At 40.6% G+C, this 18,036-nt stretch overlaps 1 protein-coding gene across 4 annotated transcripts in view; it reads left to right on the top strand.

Moving 5' to 3' along the window:
• FRMD4B (FERM domain containing 4B) overlaps positions 1–18,036 on the top strand; it is a 352,299-nt gene that overhangs the window by 220,061 nt on the left and 114,202 nt on the right. For all 4 annotated transcript variants that reach the window (XM_061128101.1, XM_061128099.1, XM_061128100.1 and 1 more), the window contains 2 exons: positions 1,402–1,496; positions 12,576–12,668. In XM_061128101.1, the coding sequence (XP_060984084.1) occupies positions 1,402–1,496; positions 12,576–12,668 (188 nt within the window). The remainder of the gene's footprint in view (positions 1–1,401; positions 1,497–12,575; positions 12,669–18,036) is intronic.

Consider the following 18,036-nt stretch of genomic DNA (forward strand, 5'->3'; position numbering starts at 1 on the left):
ATTCCCCAACCAGGGAAAGAACCAACACCCCTTGCAGTGGGAGCACAGAGTATTGAACACTGGACCGCCAGGGAAGTCCCTGGAATCATAGTCTTAAAAAAAACTATGGAAGGGCCTGCTGACAGCCACACCTATAGCTGTGAGCAGAATTCCCTCCCTTGACCAAACCTAAATTCTTCTCCTTTCTAAGGCTTGTGCCCAGTCCACTACGTACAGGCTTCAATTAGAACAAAAATAGTACAGTCAGTAATAGTTTCACCAGAGTAGACTTTTTGGTCTAGATTTCTATTTCTTTTCTCTTTTCCTTTTTTTTTTTTTTCTTTTTTTTCCCCTTTCTTCTTGTTTTGCCAACAACAAACATCCCCAATTCTTTCTTCCCCAACAACAAACATCCAACGCTCAAACTACCATAATGAGTCCTAAACTGTGTGGCTCAAAGTTCAAAAAAAGTCCATCTAGAATGCCTCCCTGCAGATCCCCTTTTCCTTCCCCAGTCTCTGCAAATCCACCATCCACTCTCACGCTGGACTTTCTGACTGATTCCAAACAATCTTCTTACCACCAGAGCCTGTGCTTCCCAAAAGCTCATAGACTGCGTTCTTCTTCTAATGAGGTGCCCAGTGAGTACTGGTGATAATGAATTGCAGAGTGGATACAGTTACTCCATCCCTGCAGAGAAATGAAAAGCTTAGTCTTTGGAATCAGACAGAACTGGGTTCAAACCTGGTCCTTAAGTGGAACATCAAGTAAGATTCTTGGCTGCTCTTGGCCTTTGTTGGTGCATCTATGAAACGGAAAGGACCCCTACTTCAAAGGTTCACTGTAAGGATTAAAATGAAATCATGGGTAGAAGTTCAGTACAATAAATGGTTACTATTACTGTTTTGTTGCCTTTTTTGTTGTTGTTGTTGTTAGTTCTCTCTGTGACCCCTCAGCCTTTGGTCTTGAGCCTCCTCAGTTGACCGTCACCAAGCAAAATTATTCCTACAGCCTAGGCAGTGGTTAACATTCTTTGTCTTGATCATTACTGATCAAACACCATATTATTTATAAAATTACAAATTTTCTATTTATATACTATTACAAATAGCACCATACTATTTACAAAAGAACATTTTTTTCTGAAACAACAATGCATTAATAAATACACTTTTACCTTGGATGAAAAATTAAGGCTCTGGATGGAATTGCAAATATATGAAAGCGATCATCTCAGCGATGCTGCTATTCCCATTTCCTGCCCTTCCCAAGCCCTTAGAGAATGACCTACAGTAGATTAACCTAAGTGCAGAAAGGCACAGGTATCCAAAACAGACAAACAAAAGCTGCTTTAAACTGTTTGGGAGAAAATAAAGTGGGAGCAGTAAGAGAGAGTGTCTAATCAGGTTTATATCTCAACAGCCCAAACTTTTATCAAGAGAGTTGCTGGATCTCGTGGCTTCTCATTTCAACCTGAAAGAAAAGGAGTACTTTGGAATCACGTTTACAGATGACACGTAAGTGTTTTAACACCTTTACCTTTTGTCTGGATTTCCTGTATGCATCACTCACAATTGGCCAAAGTTGGGGGGGGCTGCTTCAAGAATTAGAATATGTCCTGCTCGCGGGCGTGCTCAGTTGCTCAGTAGTGTCCGGCTCTCTGCGACCCCATAGACTGTAGCCCACCAGGCTCCTCTGTCTGTGGGATTTTCCAGACAAGAATACTGGAGTACGTAGCCTTTCCTCTTCCAGGGGATCTTCCCAACCCAAGAATCAAACTCGTGTCTCCTGCATCTCCTGTACTGGCAGGTGGATTCTTTACCACTGAGCCACCTGGGAAACCCCATATCCTGCTTGGCTAAACCTTTTCTAATGCAAGATTTTCCTATAGGACTAAGGTAAAAGGAGGAAAGGAATATTGGCCATTCTAAGAACTCAAAATATTGTCCAAGTGCTTTAGAAATTTGTTGTAACGAACTTGTTTTTCTTGATGATATTCTGTCTTCACAACTGCTTTGAATGCAGTTGTACCTTCTTATTTAGCTTATCTGTCAGGAATGGAAATACTAGAATGTCATCCACTCATATGTTAAAGCTGAATGAATGTTTGGACTTCTTGGCAAGAAAGTTTAAAGGCAATTTTGTGGCCCACCCAACAAATATGTATATACTTTAATGCAGGATGAACTTTTGAACTTATACTTAGGTCTATTTTATGTTACCTTCTTACTGTCATATTTTTCTTTTACTTACATTTTTTTAATGCAAACTTGGATGGTGTATATATTTGTCAACAATACATTTTTTTCCAACAATACGTTTTTTTAATGCAAACTTGGATGGTGTATACATTTGTCAACAACTGAAATCCCCTCCGAAATGAGACAGCTGTATAAAAATGAATTCATAAGAATTTAAAATCAATGTAAGCAAATGTGTTTAGTCTTACAGGTTCTTTTCTGTGTGGGTATGTATGTGCTTTATGGCAGCCTGATTTGTCTACATTATATGTAGCTTGATACATCAAAAGAATTCTTCTTCTTTATGGAATAATTTCCAGAGAACTCTTCAAATATTAAAATTTAAGAAAACATGTTACAGACACAAAATATATTGACCAACCATCTAGCATTCTTTGCATAACTCTCCCAGTTTATTTATTTATTTATTTATTTTAACTCTCCCAGTTTAAATGTTTTTCTGTTCTTTAGGTTAACCAGGCAGAAAATAATCTCAAGAAGGGGCTAATTTGTTTTTAACACTAATTATATGCAGCCTGGACCACTTGGAAATGCCAGTGGGCCCAGGACTTGGGCAGGACAGAAACCAGACAGATGAATTGTCAGGAGATGTAGAAGAAAAACCTTAAAACTTTGACTTCAGACTCAGGATGTTTCCTGAATGGAGTTCAACAAAGGGGGAAAGTATGCTTCATATCACCTACCTCATCTGAATCACAAAATTATCTGTTCACTCAATTATGGTCTGAGACCTTGTCTGATCGGTCCTCTGCTGGATGAATTAGGAAATACAGATGTCCTCTGAGCACAGGCTCTAGCTGGAAAGACAAGACTGGCTCATGTGAATCAGTGATTAAACATATACGTACAGGTTGAGTTTGTATGTAATGGAATCATACCAAGCAATGTAAGACTTAAAACCATAAATACATGATGGCTGAGTCATATGATAAAAACCATAAGTACAAAAACACTATAATTTATGGAGAGATCACATAAAGTAGAGGCTAAAATCATGAATATTGGAGTAAGATATCCATTTAACAGCTATTGCTCATGTGCCAGTGAATGCCAGACATTGTTCTAGCTCCCGGAGATTCAGCTGTGAACAACACAGACCAGGTTCCTGCTCTCATGGAGTTTATGTTGCACTGATGTATAGTCCAGCAGAACAAGTAAATAAACAGATAAGTGAGAAAAGACCAGAAATGGCAAGTGCTTTGAAGAACATGCAACAGGAGGCCTGGATCAAGAAAAACTAGGGGGTAAGGGGAGTCAGTTTTAGGGTGAATCAGGACGGCTTCTGAAAGGTGACATATAATAAAAGCAAGAACCAGTTCTGCAAAAGTCGGGCCATTCCCAACTAAAGCCAGTGGAAAAACTCTCAGGTGAGAATAAGCTTGACTTTTGTTTTTTTTTCATTTGGGTTTTTTTTTTTTTTTTTTTTTTTAAGATAAAAACAAAGACAGTGTGACTTGAACAGTAAGAAGAAAAGTGGTACAAGATAAGGTGGAGAGGAAGGTGGGGGTGGATGTCAGAGAAGCTTCATATCTTAGACTGAAAATCTCTGACACTCAACTTTTCTCATCTGTACAGTGGACATAATAATAGCACCAAAATAACAAGCACTTTATAGGGTACATATAATAGGGTCATGTGCGTGCATGCATGCTAAGCCGTGTCTGACTCTTTGCAACCCTATGGACAGTAGCCGCCAGGCTCCTCTGTCCATGGGATTCTCTAGGCGAGAATACTGGAGTGGGGTGCCATGCCCTCCTGCAGGGTATCTTCCTGACCCAGGGGTCGAACCCGCCTGAAAGGCCCCATAGTAGGGTCAGAGTATTTATTATATTAGAGCCTAGGCACACAATGAAAGGAAGCTATCATCCTGTTGTTTGTAGTCATGGCAGGCAGGCGTGCTCTGAAGGAGGCTACACGAGGGCTTGGGTGGAACCCACACGGGAGCGAGGACAGGAAGACCTTCAGTCGAGGGCAGAGGGGACAGGGCTCCAGGGAAGAGTCATTTTGAGGGTCAATACATGGACATGGTCACAGCCCAGTGGGGAAGAAACTGGCCTGAGCGTGGATTAAGGTATAAGAAGGGCTAACTCAGAAGTGAGCTCTGAGAGTCACATAGAAGGAGAAGGCATGCTGGGGCCATTGAAAATTGTTCTGCAGGGAACTGACATGATTGATGACTGTGGTCTTGCAAGTGTCCCAGGCTGTGAGGTTCGTGGTAGGCTGGAAAAAAGGGCTGGCAGGCATGGCAGGCTTTGGGGACTGCTCCAAGCTCAGGTGAGCATAACCAGAGGGAGCATAAGTCAAGTGTTCAGACTGTAGTACCTTCTCTTCAGAAAGAGAGGAGTATGTAATACGAATGACTTCCTTTCCCAACTTGGGCCACCTTCCACCTCATGTGCCTTGGGATGATCTCTTTTTAAATACTCTGTTGGAAGAAGAATGTCTCGCTTAAGTGCTTCCTCTAGCTAGCTCCTTTGGTGAGAGAGGTCAGTGGTTATAGCCTTTCCGAGAAGACTGGCTCTAAAATGCCCTTTGCCTACTCCCCTGCAAGTGACAGCAGAGTCTGTTTTTGAATTATGGTCAGTTTGGAAGGTGTCTTCTGACTCTAGCTGTGTTTATTTTTAGAAGAAGTATGAGCTCGGCTTTTGGAGCGTGGAAGGGGAATTGGCCATTTCTACCTTTCTGGGGAGCAGGTCTGGAAAATTGCTTCTGTCGAAGGGTGTCTCCTTGGAATGTCTTGGTCACAGGCCTAGTTCTTTTTCTTTGTCTGGTAAATATTTTTGGAAAGTATTTTCTTTCAGCACTGCCCTTCCCCCGCCCTCATAAAACCACTGAATCGGATCCCTCCCAGGATGCTGAATGAATTGCATTTTCCAGCCTACATGCCACATCAGCTCTTTGCCTTCGGTGAACTTCTCCAAAAGGAGTTAGGCAAAGCCGAGGGGACATTTTGTCAATGAAACTAGCCACTGTCACTATCCTACTCCACGGGCCAGGAAGAGAAATGGAAAAATGGAGTTGTGAGCTTACATAATTAAAGTAGTGATGGTGACCAACAAAAACAGATTCACGATCCTGTTAAAGGGAGGGTTAGAGTTGCTGAGCTCAGGCTGTGAGTGCCTCCTGGTGTTCTGTGTGCAGAGTGAGTCTTTTACCCCTAGAGGGCAGTCACGACCCTCCTAAGGCAGCACTCTGGTCCCCATAATGGTTCCCATCCCCTTCAACCCACTTAACTTTTTTTTCTTCCCTTGTTTTGAAAAGATTTGCTGAATGAGCTTTGTTTATTATGAAATAACAAATAGGTTTCACACCACAACTGTGGTTTTTGATCTCCGTTCCATCTAGTGGGCCTGAGATGATGGGCCTTAGATTGGTAAAATTCTAGCCTAAAAGGACAGTTGCTTCAATGTGATCTCAGTTCAGTTCACTTCAGTTGCTCAGTCGTGTTCCATTCTTTGCAACCCCATGGACTGCAGCACGCCAGGCCTCCCTGTCCATCACCAGCTCCCAGAGTTTACTCAAACTCATGTCCATCGAGTCGGTGATGCCATCCAACCATCTCATCCTCTGTTGTCCCCTTCTCCTCCTGCCTTCAATCTTTCCCAGCATTAGGGTCTTTTCAAATGAGTCAGTTCTTCACATCAGGTGGCCTAAGTATTGGAGTTTCAGCTTCAGCATCAGTCCTTCCAGTGAATATTCAGGACTGATGGACTGGTTGGATCTCCTTGCAGTCCAAGGGACTCTCAAGAGTCTTCTCCAACACCACAGTTCAAAAGCATCAATTCTTCGGCACTCAGCTTTCTTTATAGTCCAACTCTCACATCCATACATGGCTACTGGAAAAACCATAGCTTTGACTAGACAGACCTTTGTTGGCAAAGTAACGTCTCCACTTTTTAATAAGTTGTCTAGGTTGGTCATAACTTTTCTTCCAAGGAGCAAACGTCTTTTAACTTCATGGCTGCAATCACCATCTGCAGTGATTTTAGAAACCCAAAAAATAAAATCTGTCATTGTTTCCCCATCTATTTCCCATGAGGTGATGGGACCAGATGCCATGATCTTAGTTTTCTGAATGTTGATTTTTAAGCCAACTTTTTCAGTCTCCTCGTTCACTTTCATCAAGAGGCTCTTTAGTTCTTCTTCACTTTCTGCCATAAGGGTGGTGTCATCTGCATATCTGAGGTTACTGATATTTCTCCCAGCAATCTTGATTCCGCTTGTGCTTCATCCAGCCCAGTGTTTCTCCTGATGTGCTCTGCATATAAGTTAAATAAGCAGGGTGACAGTATACAGCCTTGACGTACTCCTTTCCTGATATGGAACCAGTCTATTATTCTATGTCCAGTTCTAACTGTTGCTTCCTGACCTGCATACAGATTTTTCAAGGGGCAGGTCAGGTGGTCTGGTATTCCCATCTCTTGAAAAATTTTCCACAGTTTGTTGTGATCCACGTAGTCAAAGGTTTTGGCATAGTCAATAAAGCAGAAGTCGATGTTTTTCTGGAAGTCTCTTGATTTTTCAATGATCCAGGAGATGTTGGCAATTCGATTGCTGGTTCCTCTGCCTTTTCTAAATCCAGCTTGAACATCTGGAAGTTCACAGTTCACATATTGTTGAAGCCTGGCTTGGAGAATTTTGAGCATTACATTGCTAGCGTGTGAGATGAGTGCAATTCTGCAGTAGTTTGAACATTCTTTGGCATTGCCTTTCTTTGGGATTGGAATGAAAACTGATCTTTTCCAGACCCGTGGCCACTGCTGAGTTTTCCAAATTTGCTGACATACTGAGTGCAGCACTTTCACAGCATCATTTTTTAGGATTTGAAATAGCTCAACTGGAATTCCATCACGTCCACTAGCTTTGTTCATAGTGATGCTTCCTAAGGCCCACTTGACTTCACATTCTAGGATGTCTGGATCTAGGTGAGTGGTCACACCATCATGATTATCTGGGTCGTGAAGATCTTTTTTGTACAGTTGTTCTGTGTATTCTTGCTACTTCTTAATATTGTTTGCTTCCGTTAGGTCCATACATTTCTGTCCTTTATTGTGCTTATCTTTGCATGAAATGTTCCGTTGGTATCTCTGATTTTCTTGAAGAGATCTCTAGTCTTTCCCATTCTGTTATTTCCCCCTGTTTCTTTGCATTGATCACTGAGGAAGGCTTTCTTGTCTCTCCTTGCTTTTTTTTGAAACTCTGCATTCAAATGGGTATATCTTTCCTTTTCTCCTTTGCCTTTAGCGTCTCTTCTTTTCTCAGCTATTTGTAAGGCCTCTTCAGACAACCATTTTGCCTTATGGCATTTCTTTTTCTTGGGGATGGTCTTGATCCCTACCTCCTGTACAATGTCAGGATGAACTTCTGTCCATAGTTCTTCAGGCACTCTGTCTATCAGATCGAATCCCTTGAATCTATTTCTCACTTGCACTGTATAATCGTAAGGGATTTAATTTAGGTCATACCTGAATGGTCTAGTGGTTTTCCCTGCTTTCTTCAATTTCAGTCTGAATTTGGCAAGGAGTTCATGATCTGAGCCACAGTCAGCTCCCAGTCTTGTTTTTGCTGACTGTATAGAGCTTCTCCATATTTGGCTGCAGAGAATATAATCAATCTGATTTCGGTATTGACCATGTGGTGATGTCTATGTGTAGAACCTTCTCTTGTGTTGTTGGAAGAGGGTATTTGCTATGACCTGTGCATTCTCTTGGCAAAACTCTGTTAGCCTTTGCCTTGCTTCATTCTGTACTCCAAGGCCAAATTTGCCTGTTACTCCAGGTATTTCTTGACTTCCCACTTTTGCATTCCAGTCCCCTATAATGTAAAGGACATCTTTTTGGGGTGTTAGTTCTAGAAGGTCTTATAGGTCTTCATAGAACCATTCAACTTCAGCTTCTTCAGCATTACTGGTCGGGGCATAGGCTTGGTTTACTGAGATATTGAATGGTTTGCCTTGGAAATGAATAGAGATCATTCTGTCATTTTTGAGATTACATCCAAGTACTGAACTTAGAACTCTTTTGTTGACTATAATAGCTACTCTATTTCTTCTAAGGGACTCTTGCCTACAGTAGTAAATATAATGGTCATCTGAGTTAAATTCACCCATTCCAGTCCATTTTAGTTTGTTGATTCCTAAAATGTTGATGTTCACTCTTGCCATCTCCTGTATGACCACTTCCAATTTGCCTTGATTCATGGACCTGACATTCCAGGTTTCTATGCAATATTGCTCTTTATAGCATCAGACTTTACTTCCATCACTAGTCACATTCACAACTGGGTGTTGTTTTTGCTTTCGCTCCATCTCTTCATTCTTTCTGGAGTTATTTCTCCACTGATGTCCAGTAGCATATTGGGCGCCTACCGACCTGGGGAGATCATCTTTCAGTGTCCTATCTTTTTGCCTTTTCATACTGTTCATGGGGTTCTCAAGGCAAGAATACTGAAGTGGTTTGCCATTCCCTTCTCCAGTGGACCACGTTTTGTCAGAACTCTCCACCGTGACCCGTCCATCTTGGGTGCCCCTACACGGCATGGCTCATAGTTTCATTGACTATGGTCCGTGTCGTTGACTATGGTCCGTGTCGTTAGATTGGTTAGTTTTCTGTGATTGTGGTTTCAAAGTGGTCTGTCACAGGTAATAGAGGTGATTTGTGTAGATTCAACTGTCTTTTTGAAGTATTGACTAGATCTGTCCCATTTGCTGATGGAAAAATTTGAGAAAAGCAGGTTAAAAGGAATAAGTGCTTTTTGATCTCATTTTGGTCTCAAAGACTAAAAAGTAGCATGTTAACCTGAATCATGGGGCTTCCCAAGTGGCTCAATGGTGAAGAATCCACCTTCAATGCAGGTAGACCAGGGTTTAATCCCTGGGTTCAGAAGATCCCCAGGAGAAGGAAATGGCAACCCACTCCAATATTCTTGCCTAGAGAGTCCCATGGTTTAAGGAACCTGGCAGGCTAAAGTCCATGTGGTTGAAAAAGAGCTGGACACAACTGTAGCGACTTAACACACACACACACCCCCCAATCCTTGTATATTTTTTACCCACAAAAGCAGTAATTCTATGAATCTTCCCTTATGTCATTTATGTCAGCTTATTTATCTTAATAATATTCCTCGAAGGAAAACTAGAGACAGTATCAGAAGCCTCATCTAATAATTACAGAAATAAAGACACACTTTTTTCCATCTATTAAAACTTGTGACAAAAAAAAAAAAAAACCTTAGTAAGTGACAAAATCAAGCCAAAAGTTTTTAGGAAAGCTGATTCAACCCCCTAATCTCACTTTCTCCTGTTTTCAAAGTCTGGGCTCAAATCCTAGCTCTGCTAATATTCTTTGCAGACTTACTGCAAAATACAGTATTAATATTTTTTAAAAGTACCAGGTTGGTTGGCACTAAGTACTTGCTCAATAAAAATTAGCTGCTATTATTGTCATTATTATTATTCTTACCTCCATTTCCTAAATACTTAGAGTAAATACAGCTTAGAGTTTTCTGATTTTGAAAAAAAAAACATTATTTATTCGAAGTCCAAAATAGTTTGGAAAACATCTCCTGAATCATTATCAGTTTTGTTATAATTTGACACTACATACACCACTATCAGCATGAAGTTTTGCCTAAGCAAGCAAATGAAGTCTCTGCCCTCTGGGAATTTGCATTCTAAAATGGATCAACAGTGGGAAAGTCATGTCAACAGTCCCCAGCCACAGTGCCTTCCATCCCTCAGGTCACAATTTCAGGAGAATGTTTATGCTAAAGAATTTAGTGAAGCCCTTGAATGAATCGTCAGATACATGGTTAAATAGTAGGAAGTCCATAATGTATACCCAAAAACAGCTCCCAGAGAGTATTTGACCCCGTATTTTTATTTTTAAATTAATTTTTTACTGATGTATAGGTGATTTACAGTGTTATTTTGGTTTCCCACTGTAAACAAAGTGAGTCAATAATACATACATATGTATCTACTCTTTTTTAGATTCTCTCCTCATATAGGTCATTACAGAGTATTGAATAGAGTTCCTTGTGCTATTCACTAGGTTCTTGTTAGTTATCTATTCTATATATACTAGTCTTGTTGTTCAATCACCAAGTTATATCCAACTCTCTTTTCAACCCCATGGACTGCAGCAAGCCAGGCTTCCCTGTCCTTCTCTATCTCCTGGAGTTTGCTCAAATTCATGTCCATTGAGTCAGTAATGCCATCCAACCATCTCATCCTCTGTCGCCCCCTCTCCTCCTGCCCTCAATCTCTTCCAGCATCAAAGTCTTTTCTAGTGAAATGCCTCTTTGCATCAGGTGGCCAAAGTATTGGAGTTTCAGCATCAGTCTTCCAATGAATATTCTGGGTTGATTTCCTTTAGGATTGACTGGTTTGATTTCCTTGCAGTCCAAGGGACCCTCAAGAGTCTTCTTCAGCACCACAGTTGGAAAGCATCGATTCTTCAGCATTCAGCTTTCTTTATGGTCCATACACGACTACTGGAAAAACCATAGCTTTGATCAAACAGATCTTTGTTGGCAAAGTGATATGTCTGCTTTTTAACGCTGTCTAGATTTGTCACAGCTTTTCTCCTAAGGAAAAGCGTCTTTTAATTTTGTGCCTACAATCACCATCCTCAGTGATTTTGGAAGCCAAGAAAATAAAATCTGCCATTATTTCCATTTTTTCTCTCTCTATTTGCCATGAAGTGATGGTATCAGATGCCATGATGTTAGCTTTTTGAGTGCTGAGTTGTAAGCCAGCTTTTTCACTCTCCTCTTTCACCTTCATCAAGAGGTTCTTTGTTTCCTCTTCACTTTCTGCCATTAGGGTGGTGTCATCTGCATATCCGAGATTGTTTATTTTTCTCCCAACAATCTTGATTCCAGCTTCATCCAGCCCGGGCATTTCACATCATGTACTCATCATAAAGGTAAATAAACAGGATAAAAATATACAGCCTTGACATATTCCTTTCTCAATTTGGAACCAGTCTGTTGTTCCATGTCCAGTTCTAACTGTTGCTTCTTGTCCTACATACTGGTTTCTCATTAAATAGGTAAAGTGGTCTTGTATCCCCATCTAAAAATTTTCCACAGTCTATTGTGATCCACACAGTCAAAGACTTTCAAGGCTTTAGTGTAGTCAATGAAACAGAAGTAGATGCTTTTCTGAAATTCTTTTGCTTTTTCTATGATCCAGTGGATGTTGGCAATTTGATCTCTGGTTCCTCTGCCTTTTCTAAATCCAGCTTTTACGTCTGGAAGTTCTCAGTTCACGTACTGTTGATGCCTAGCCTGAAGGATTTTGAGCATTACCTCGTTAGCATGTGAGATGAGCATGGTTATACAGTGGTTTGAACATTCTTTGGCACTGTCCTTTGGAATTGGAATGAAAACTTATCTTTTCCAGTCCTGTGGCCATTACCGAGTTTTCCATGTTTGCTGGCATATTGAGTGCAGCACTTTAACAGCATCATCTTTTAGGGTTTTAATAGCTCAGCTGAAATTCTGTCACTTCCACTGGCTTTGTTCATAGTGATGCTTCCTAAAGCTCACTTGACTTCACACTCGAGGATATACTAGTGTGTCAACCCCATATTTCATATAAAAGCTATAGTATTGTTATCTGTGTTTGTCCTTTTTCATTAAAACAAAAGTTTTTCCCTCTTGTTTATCTAAAATATTTCAGATTTTGTATTATTTTTTTTACCTCAAAGGCAACCAGTGTTTTCAGTTTCTTGTTCATTTTATGATACACTCTCTGAGTTATTTCTATAATATCAATACCCATATTGATACCTAGGTATTCTTTTTTTAATTAAATTTTTAAATTAATTTTTAATTAAATTTTTTAATTAAAATAATGGCAATATGTTATACTGGTTATGCATCTTTCATTTTCACTTAACAGTGTATTTTAAAAATCATTCACGATAAGTTTGTAAAGATACTTCTGATCTTTTGTGTGGCTGCATAGTATTTCATTGCTGTTTACATTCATTTTTTTAAAAACAATATCCTGTTGGATGCTTAGGTTGTTTCGAGGCTTTTTGCTGCTACAAACAGCGCTGCAGTGAGTGGTTTTATACATGGCCCATTTTCCACATGTGTGACTTTATCCTGATTAACTCCCAGAAATGAAAGTGCTGGTCCAGAGGCAGGTGCTTTTGTAATCTTGGTAGAAATTGCTCCGTTGACCCCATTACTGGCGGTAACCTGTTATACTCCTACCATCCACATGTGAGTGTAACTGTTACCCCACAGCTCTGCCAACACAGTGTTTCTTGAAACTTGCTGTGGCTTTCTGTGTAATCCTTTTTCCTTGTTTTACTCTTACAGGGGTCAGCAGAACTGGCTTCAGCTAGACCACCGAGTCCTTGACCACGATTTACCCAAGAAACCGGGCCCAACCGTCTTGTACTTCTCTGTGAGGTATGTATCCAGAGACACGTCCACCATCCCCTCGGGTCTTTTTTTTTTTTTTTTTTTTAAGAGAAAAAAAAATTCTTGGTGATCAGAGATAAAGAATTTAAAAAAAGAAGAGACCTGTCAAAAAAAATATTATATGAAAGAGATTCTCTGCTGTGTTAGTCTGGGGAACGAGTTACCATAGATACTGTGTAGAACTGTTTCCTTTGAAGATGAAGGATAGACTCACCTTTCTTTAGTTTTCAAAGGCTCTTGATTCTATGTAAAGCTAAAAAACATGCAGTATATTTCAATACATAACCTGCTTTTGACTCAACATATTTCTAGATTTTTATAATTTGAAATATACAAAAACTATTTTACATATTATGTAAATATGTATGTATGTATGTTTCTAGAGACTATGGAAATAATTGAATTTTATAGTTTCACACCTTAATTGGAATAGACAATAAAATGGAAACAATTGCTCATGGAAAGAATTACCTTAATGCAGAAATCTACATTCTGATTTCCCGAAGAGAGACTGTTAGGAAGGAATCCTTGATTTGTTCTCTGAGCTGGGCTTGGGCAGATCACTTAACCATACCTATGGACCTCAGTTATTTTCTCCTGACGTGGATATATTCCTTTAAGTCAGTAGTTTCTTATAGTCGGCCAATGATAGAAATATTTTTTCACATTAAAGATAATAAAATGTTATAAAGAGTAATGCCCGTTTTCCTGTAGCCAGCTTAAGAAATAAAATACCAGTTTTGCTGAGAACCCCTTCCTAGGTACTAGCCCCTCACCACAATCCTGAATTTGATATATTTTCATGATAAATTTGTTTTCTTGGTCTGAAGCCAAATACGATAAAATAAGCTAAGGTAGAAGATTTCCCATAAATCTAATTATGTTTTCATGAAGCTAGATCAACCTGAAGAATGGACCTAATTCTGAGCTTATGTTATTTTTTGGATGTTGGACTATACTTGTTTTATGACATGTTGGTGGAGGCTTCATGTCTTTCTTTGGGGAGGGGGGTGGTTATACAATGATTGATTACCTGATAAAATCATGTCAGTTTCCACAAACACTTTTTTTTAACCTCCTTATGCTCCATGCAATCCGAAAGTGTGGTAATAAGGTGTCCTGATTGTCCTACCTTTTTGTTTGTTTGTTTGTTTTTTAATATGAATTGATGGTGATTGAGGACGGAGGCTGCTCCTTATTCAGTAAATAAAGTATTGACAGCCCCCAATTTGTTTTTTGCTTTTTACTCTGAAATCTGGTTTAGATTTTTTTTTTTCCTTACCACCAGAAGTCACATTTTAAAACCCAGGAAGGAGGTAGCATAATGGTGATTTGTCCAGGATGTAGCCGGTATGAAAAAAGTGCATAGAAATCCTGAGAAAACAAAATAGGAGTTTCCTGGAGTGTGATGTGAGTGCTGTGTCCATGGAAATGGAGAAGAAAACAAACACAGACCAGCAGCAATAAGAAAAAAAATACACATTAGTAATTAAGCAGGGGTCCAAGCATAGAAAAACTTTCATCTTGTATTGTGTAGGGGAAATGGCTCAACATAAATCAATATCTTTTTTCACAAAGAATTATATTATTACTGTAAACATTTCAAACTTCCTGAAAGTGTAGAATAAGACTTATTCTCCACCAGGCCTCTCCCTTGCTCTTTCCCCAGTTTGCTCTCCTTCTTAGAGAAAAATAAGACTGATAAATTATTTGGTGATTTACTTTTTTTTTCCCCCTAACCTGGAAATTTTTCCTTTGTTGTTGTTGTTCAGTCACTAAGTCATGTCCAGCTCTTTGTGACCCCATGGACTGCAGCACACCAGGCTCCTCTGTCCTTCACCATCTCCTGGAGTTTGCTCAGACTCAAGTCCTTGAGTCGGTGATGCCATCCAACCATCTCATCGTCTGTTGCCCCCTTCTCATCCTGCCTTCAATCTTTCCCAGCATCAGGGTCTTTTCCAGTGAGTCAGCTCTTCTCAGCAGGTGGCTGAAGTATTGGAGCTTCAGCTTCAGCAGATCTTTCCTTGGGTATATAAAAGTCTAATTTACTTCTTTGCACATCCATAATTTAGCTGTTCAGGCTCCTATTAAGCTTGTAGGCTGTTTCCAGTGATTTATTAAGATGTGCTTTGCAGCTAACATCCCTGTGCTTCCATCTCTGTGCACACATATAGTGCTTTTGTAGCCTGACTACTCAGTGAGAGCTTTATATCTTCGGAGAATTTAACAAGCACTAGTTCTTTGACCACTACTCTCTGATCTATTTTTTATCTCAAAATGCCAGGGGAGAAAGCTCAGTCTTCCCTTCTGAGCAATCACTCATAAGGCAGCCCTGTTTTTCCAAAGCAGGTTCTGGGGAGTCAGAAGTCGCCTGCTGCCTGTTTCTGAGTTTCAGCCTTTATGTCACAAGTGTCCCATAATCACTTAGCTTTACTTTCCCTTAACCACTCACATGTTTAAAAGCCCTTATCAGGTTTTTAATTATTCACTTAATTCTTCTTGCCAACTATGCAGTGAGATCATAATAGTCTTTGTTATTATTCCAATTAAGGACTTGTTGGTACTTCAATTTAATTAAAGAAATGATAGAGCAAAAAGCATACACCAAGGAAATAAGTGAACTGACCGAGGTCAGTGAGTGGAATGCGGTTCAAGGAAATAAGTGAACTGACCGAGGTCAGTGAGTGGAATGCAGTTCTTCAGGGGTCTCTCGAATGGGACAGCAGCCACCCCAGTGAAGTCACTGGCCTCTCGGAGGGTCTCTAGCCTCCTCTTCTGAGTCAACAGGACCGCTGCTGATACTTGGTCTAACAGACGTTGCCGCTACCCGCCCCAGGTTGCCTGACGTGACAACAGATGTGAGTCACTGAAGAATAGAACCAATGAGCATTTGATTGTATTTGGACACACAGTCTCCATAGAAGCCTCTAGAAATACACATAGTCTCTTTTGATTTCAAGGTCACTGCCTTTCCCACCAGCAGGTATGAGTCGCTTGCTCATGGACACTGAAGTATCCATGAGTGGTTAGTGCACACAAAGAAAGGAATCCCCACAGAAGCAGAGTGTCAGATGGATGTACATAACTGCTCTTTGCCTTGCTAACAATTAAGAATATCCAAATGTAGGGGATTTCCTTCTGTGCTTTCACTGCTGGGGCCCAGGTTCAATCCTTGATCAGGGAACTAAGATCTCGCAGTGCAACAAAAATACATAAATAAAAAGAAAGATATCCAAATGCCAACAGTAAAGATAAGTTCAGTAAGTGATGGCATTTCTCCAGTGGACAAATGATCACTGTAATAGAAGCCATAAGATGAAAAGGTACATTGCATTTCAGAGCTTCCCCAGGAGGAGAAGGGCCACATATCTGAATCACTATAGGAAATTTTTTAAAGAGTACACCCCTCCAGTCCCCAAAACTTCCACTTTCCTGGCCCAAATTCTGATACTGTGTCCTGGAGATAGTGAGTGTGATCTTGGGCAAGTTGGTTGTGAATTAAGAAGAGATCAGGGTGTACAAAATAACTTTGCAGAGTAATATGCAAATATAGGAAAGTATCATTTTTAAAAAAAATTATAGTGTTTATGAAAAAGAAAAATACCATAAAGCTTTGCTCTGAAGAGGTTTCTTCTCTATTAAAATGTAGCATTAACCTTATGGCAGTCACTGGGGCACATATTTGACCTGTATCCTTTCACTGGGCTTCCCAGGAGGCTCAGTGGTAAAGAATCCGCCTGCCAGTGTGGGAGATGGGAGTTCGATCCCTGGGTTGGGAAGATACCCAGTAGTAGGAAATGGCAACCCACTCCAGTATTCTTGCCTGGAGAATCTCACAGAGTCTGGCACATTGGAAAGAGTCAAACACAACCTAGAGACCAAACAACAACACCGTTTCACTGTTTCACTGATTCCTGAGCTAAACACTTGCATCCTTCAGATTTACAGGGAAAGACTTTCTCCTGGTTAATATCTCCCAGGATGCAGGGAGCAGCTCAGAAACACATGCAGCTTCTGCATGGAGGGAAGAAAACATTTCAAGTGAAGGCACTTAGTTCTCCCTTGATGAATTTCAGAATTAAACCTTTGTCTTTGCTTTAGTTACAAAATCTCAGTGGTAAGTGCTGACTCTAGGTGTGACACATGTGTGTATTGACGCCCCATAATTCATGTAACCCATCCTCTGTTTTCCTGTGAGTCCAAACGCCCCTAGGCTGCCAAGGGACTCCTCCAGGCCCGGAGTTGTTATCTGCAGCTGTAAATTATCTTCCACAAACACAAAGGCCTCTTTGGTAATGCAGCCCAGATGTAAGCATTTGAAAAGCTTGATAGTGAGCAAGCAGGCATTTAAAAATCAGAAGTGGGGAGGTTAGGGAGGGGATTGGGCGTGACATCATTGGAAAAGCTCCCATTGCCTCAGGGGAGGAGGTGGCTCTGGCTGGTACCAGCTCCAGCAGAGCCAGCGTCTTGGGTCTTTCCCCCTCTGCTCTGCATTTATCATACTACCTCTCGCTCTTTTTTTTTCCCCTTTCTTTCTGGTCTTCCGTCTCTTTTCCCCCCTCTTTTTCTCCTCCACTTTCCAAACCACCTTTGTGATGTTCAGGGACTGTAAGTGACTTCTCAGAGGTACCAGTAAGTATTGTGTGTGACACTTGGGGCAGAGAATTGGCCGTGTGTGGAGAGTTCTGGTAGGAGATGTGGGGAAACACTGCTACCTTTCAAAGTTGCTGCAAACACAGAGTCTTTGAAAGACTTTTTTAAAAGTCTTTTATCACCCCCTGGCCTGTTTCTGGAACATGTAGAAAGAGTTTACCTCAGGGAAGCATCATGACTACAACTCATGGATCCTCATCATTCCAGTTGTTTGCTTGTTTTTTAAAGAAAGACAAACATTTGGAATACAGCACAACAGGTAAAGATTCTGGTGAAGAAAGATTGATAGAGAAAGATGTTCCCAACATATTCTAGGGGATAAAAGCAGACCACAGGATTGCACTTAAGTAAAAGATGTGAGTAGGAAAAAAATTAAAATGTTAACAGTAATTAATCTCTGGGTAGAGTGATTTCCTCAAGGGAATCAACCCTGAAAATTCATTGTAAGAACTGATGCTGAAACTGAAACTCCAATACTTTGGCCACCTGATTGGAAGAGCCGACTCATTGGAAAAGACCCTGGTGCTGGGAAGGATTGAGCGCAAAAGAAGAAGGGGGCGGCAGAGGATGAGATGGTTGGATAGGATCACCAACTCAATGGACACAAACTTGGGCAAATTCCAGGAGATAGTGGAGGACAGGGAAACCTGGAATGCTGCAGCCCATGGGGTCACAAAGAGTCGGATGCAACTTAGAGACTGAA

The sequence above is a fragment of the Dama dama genome, chromosome 24, assembly GCF_033118175.1.
Source record: "Dama dama isolate Ldn47 chromosome 24, ASM3311817v1, whole genome shotgun sequence".
Taxonomy (NCBI): Eukaryota; Metazoa; Chordata; class Mammalia; order Artiodactyla; family Cervidae; genus Dama; species Dama dama.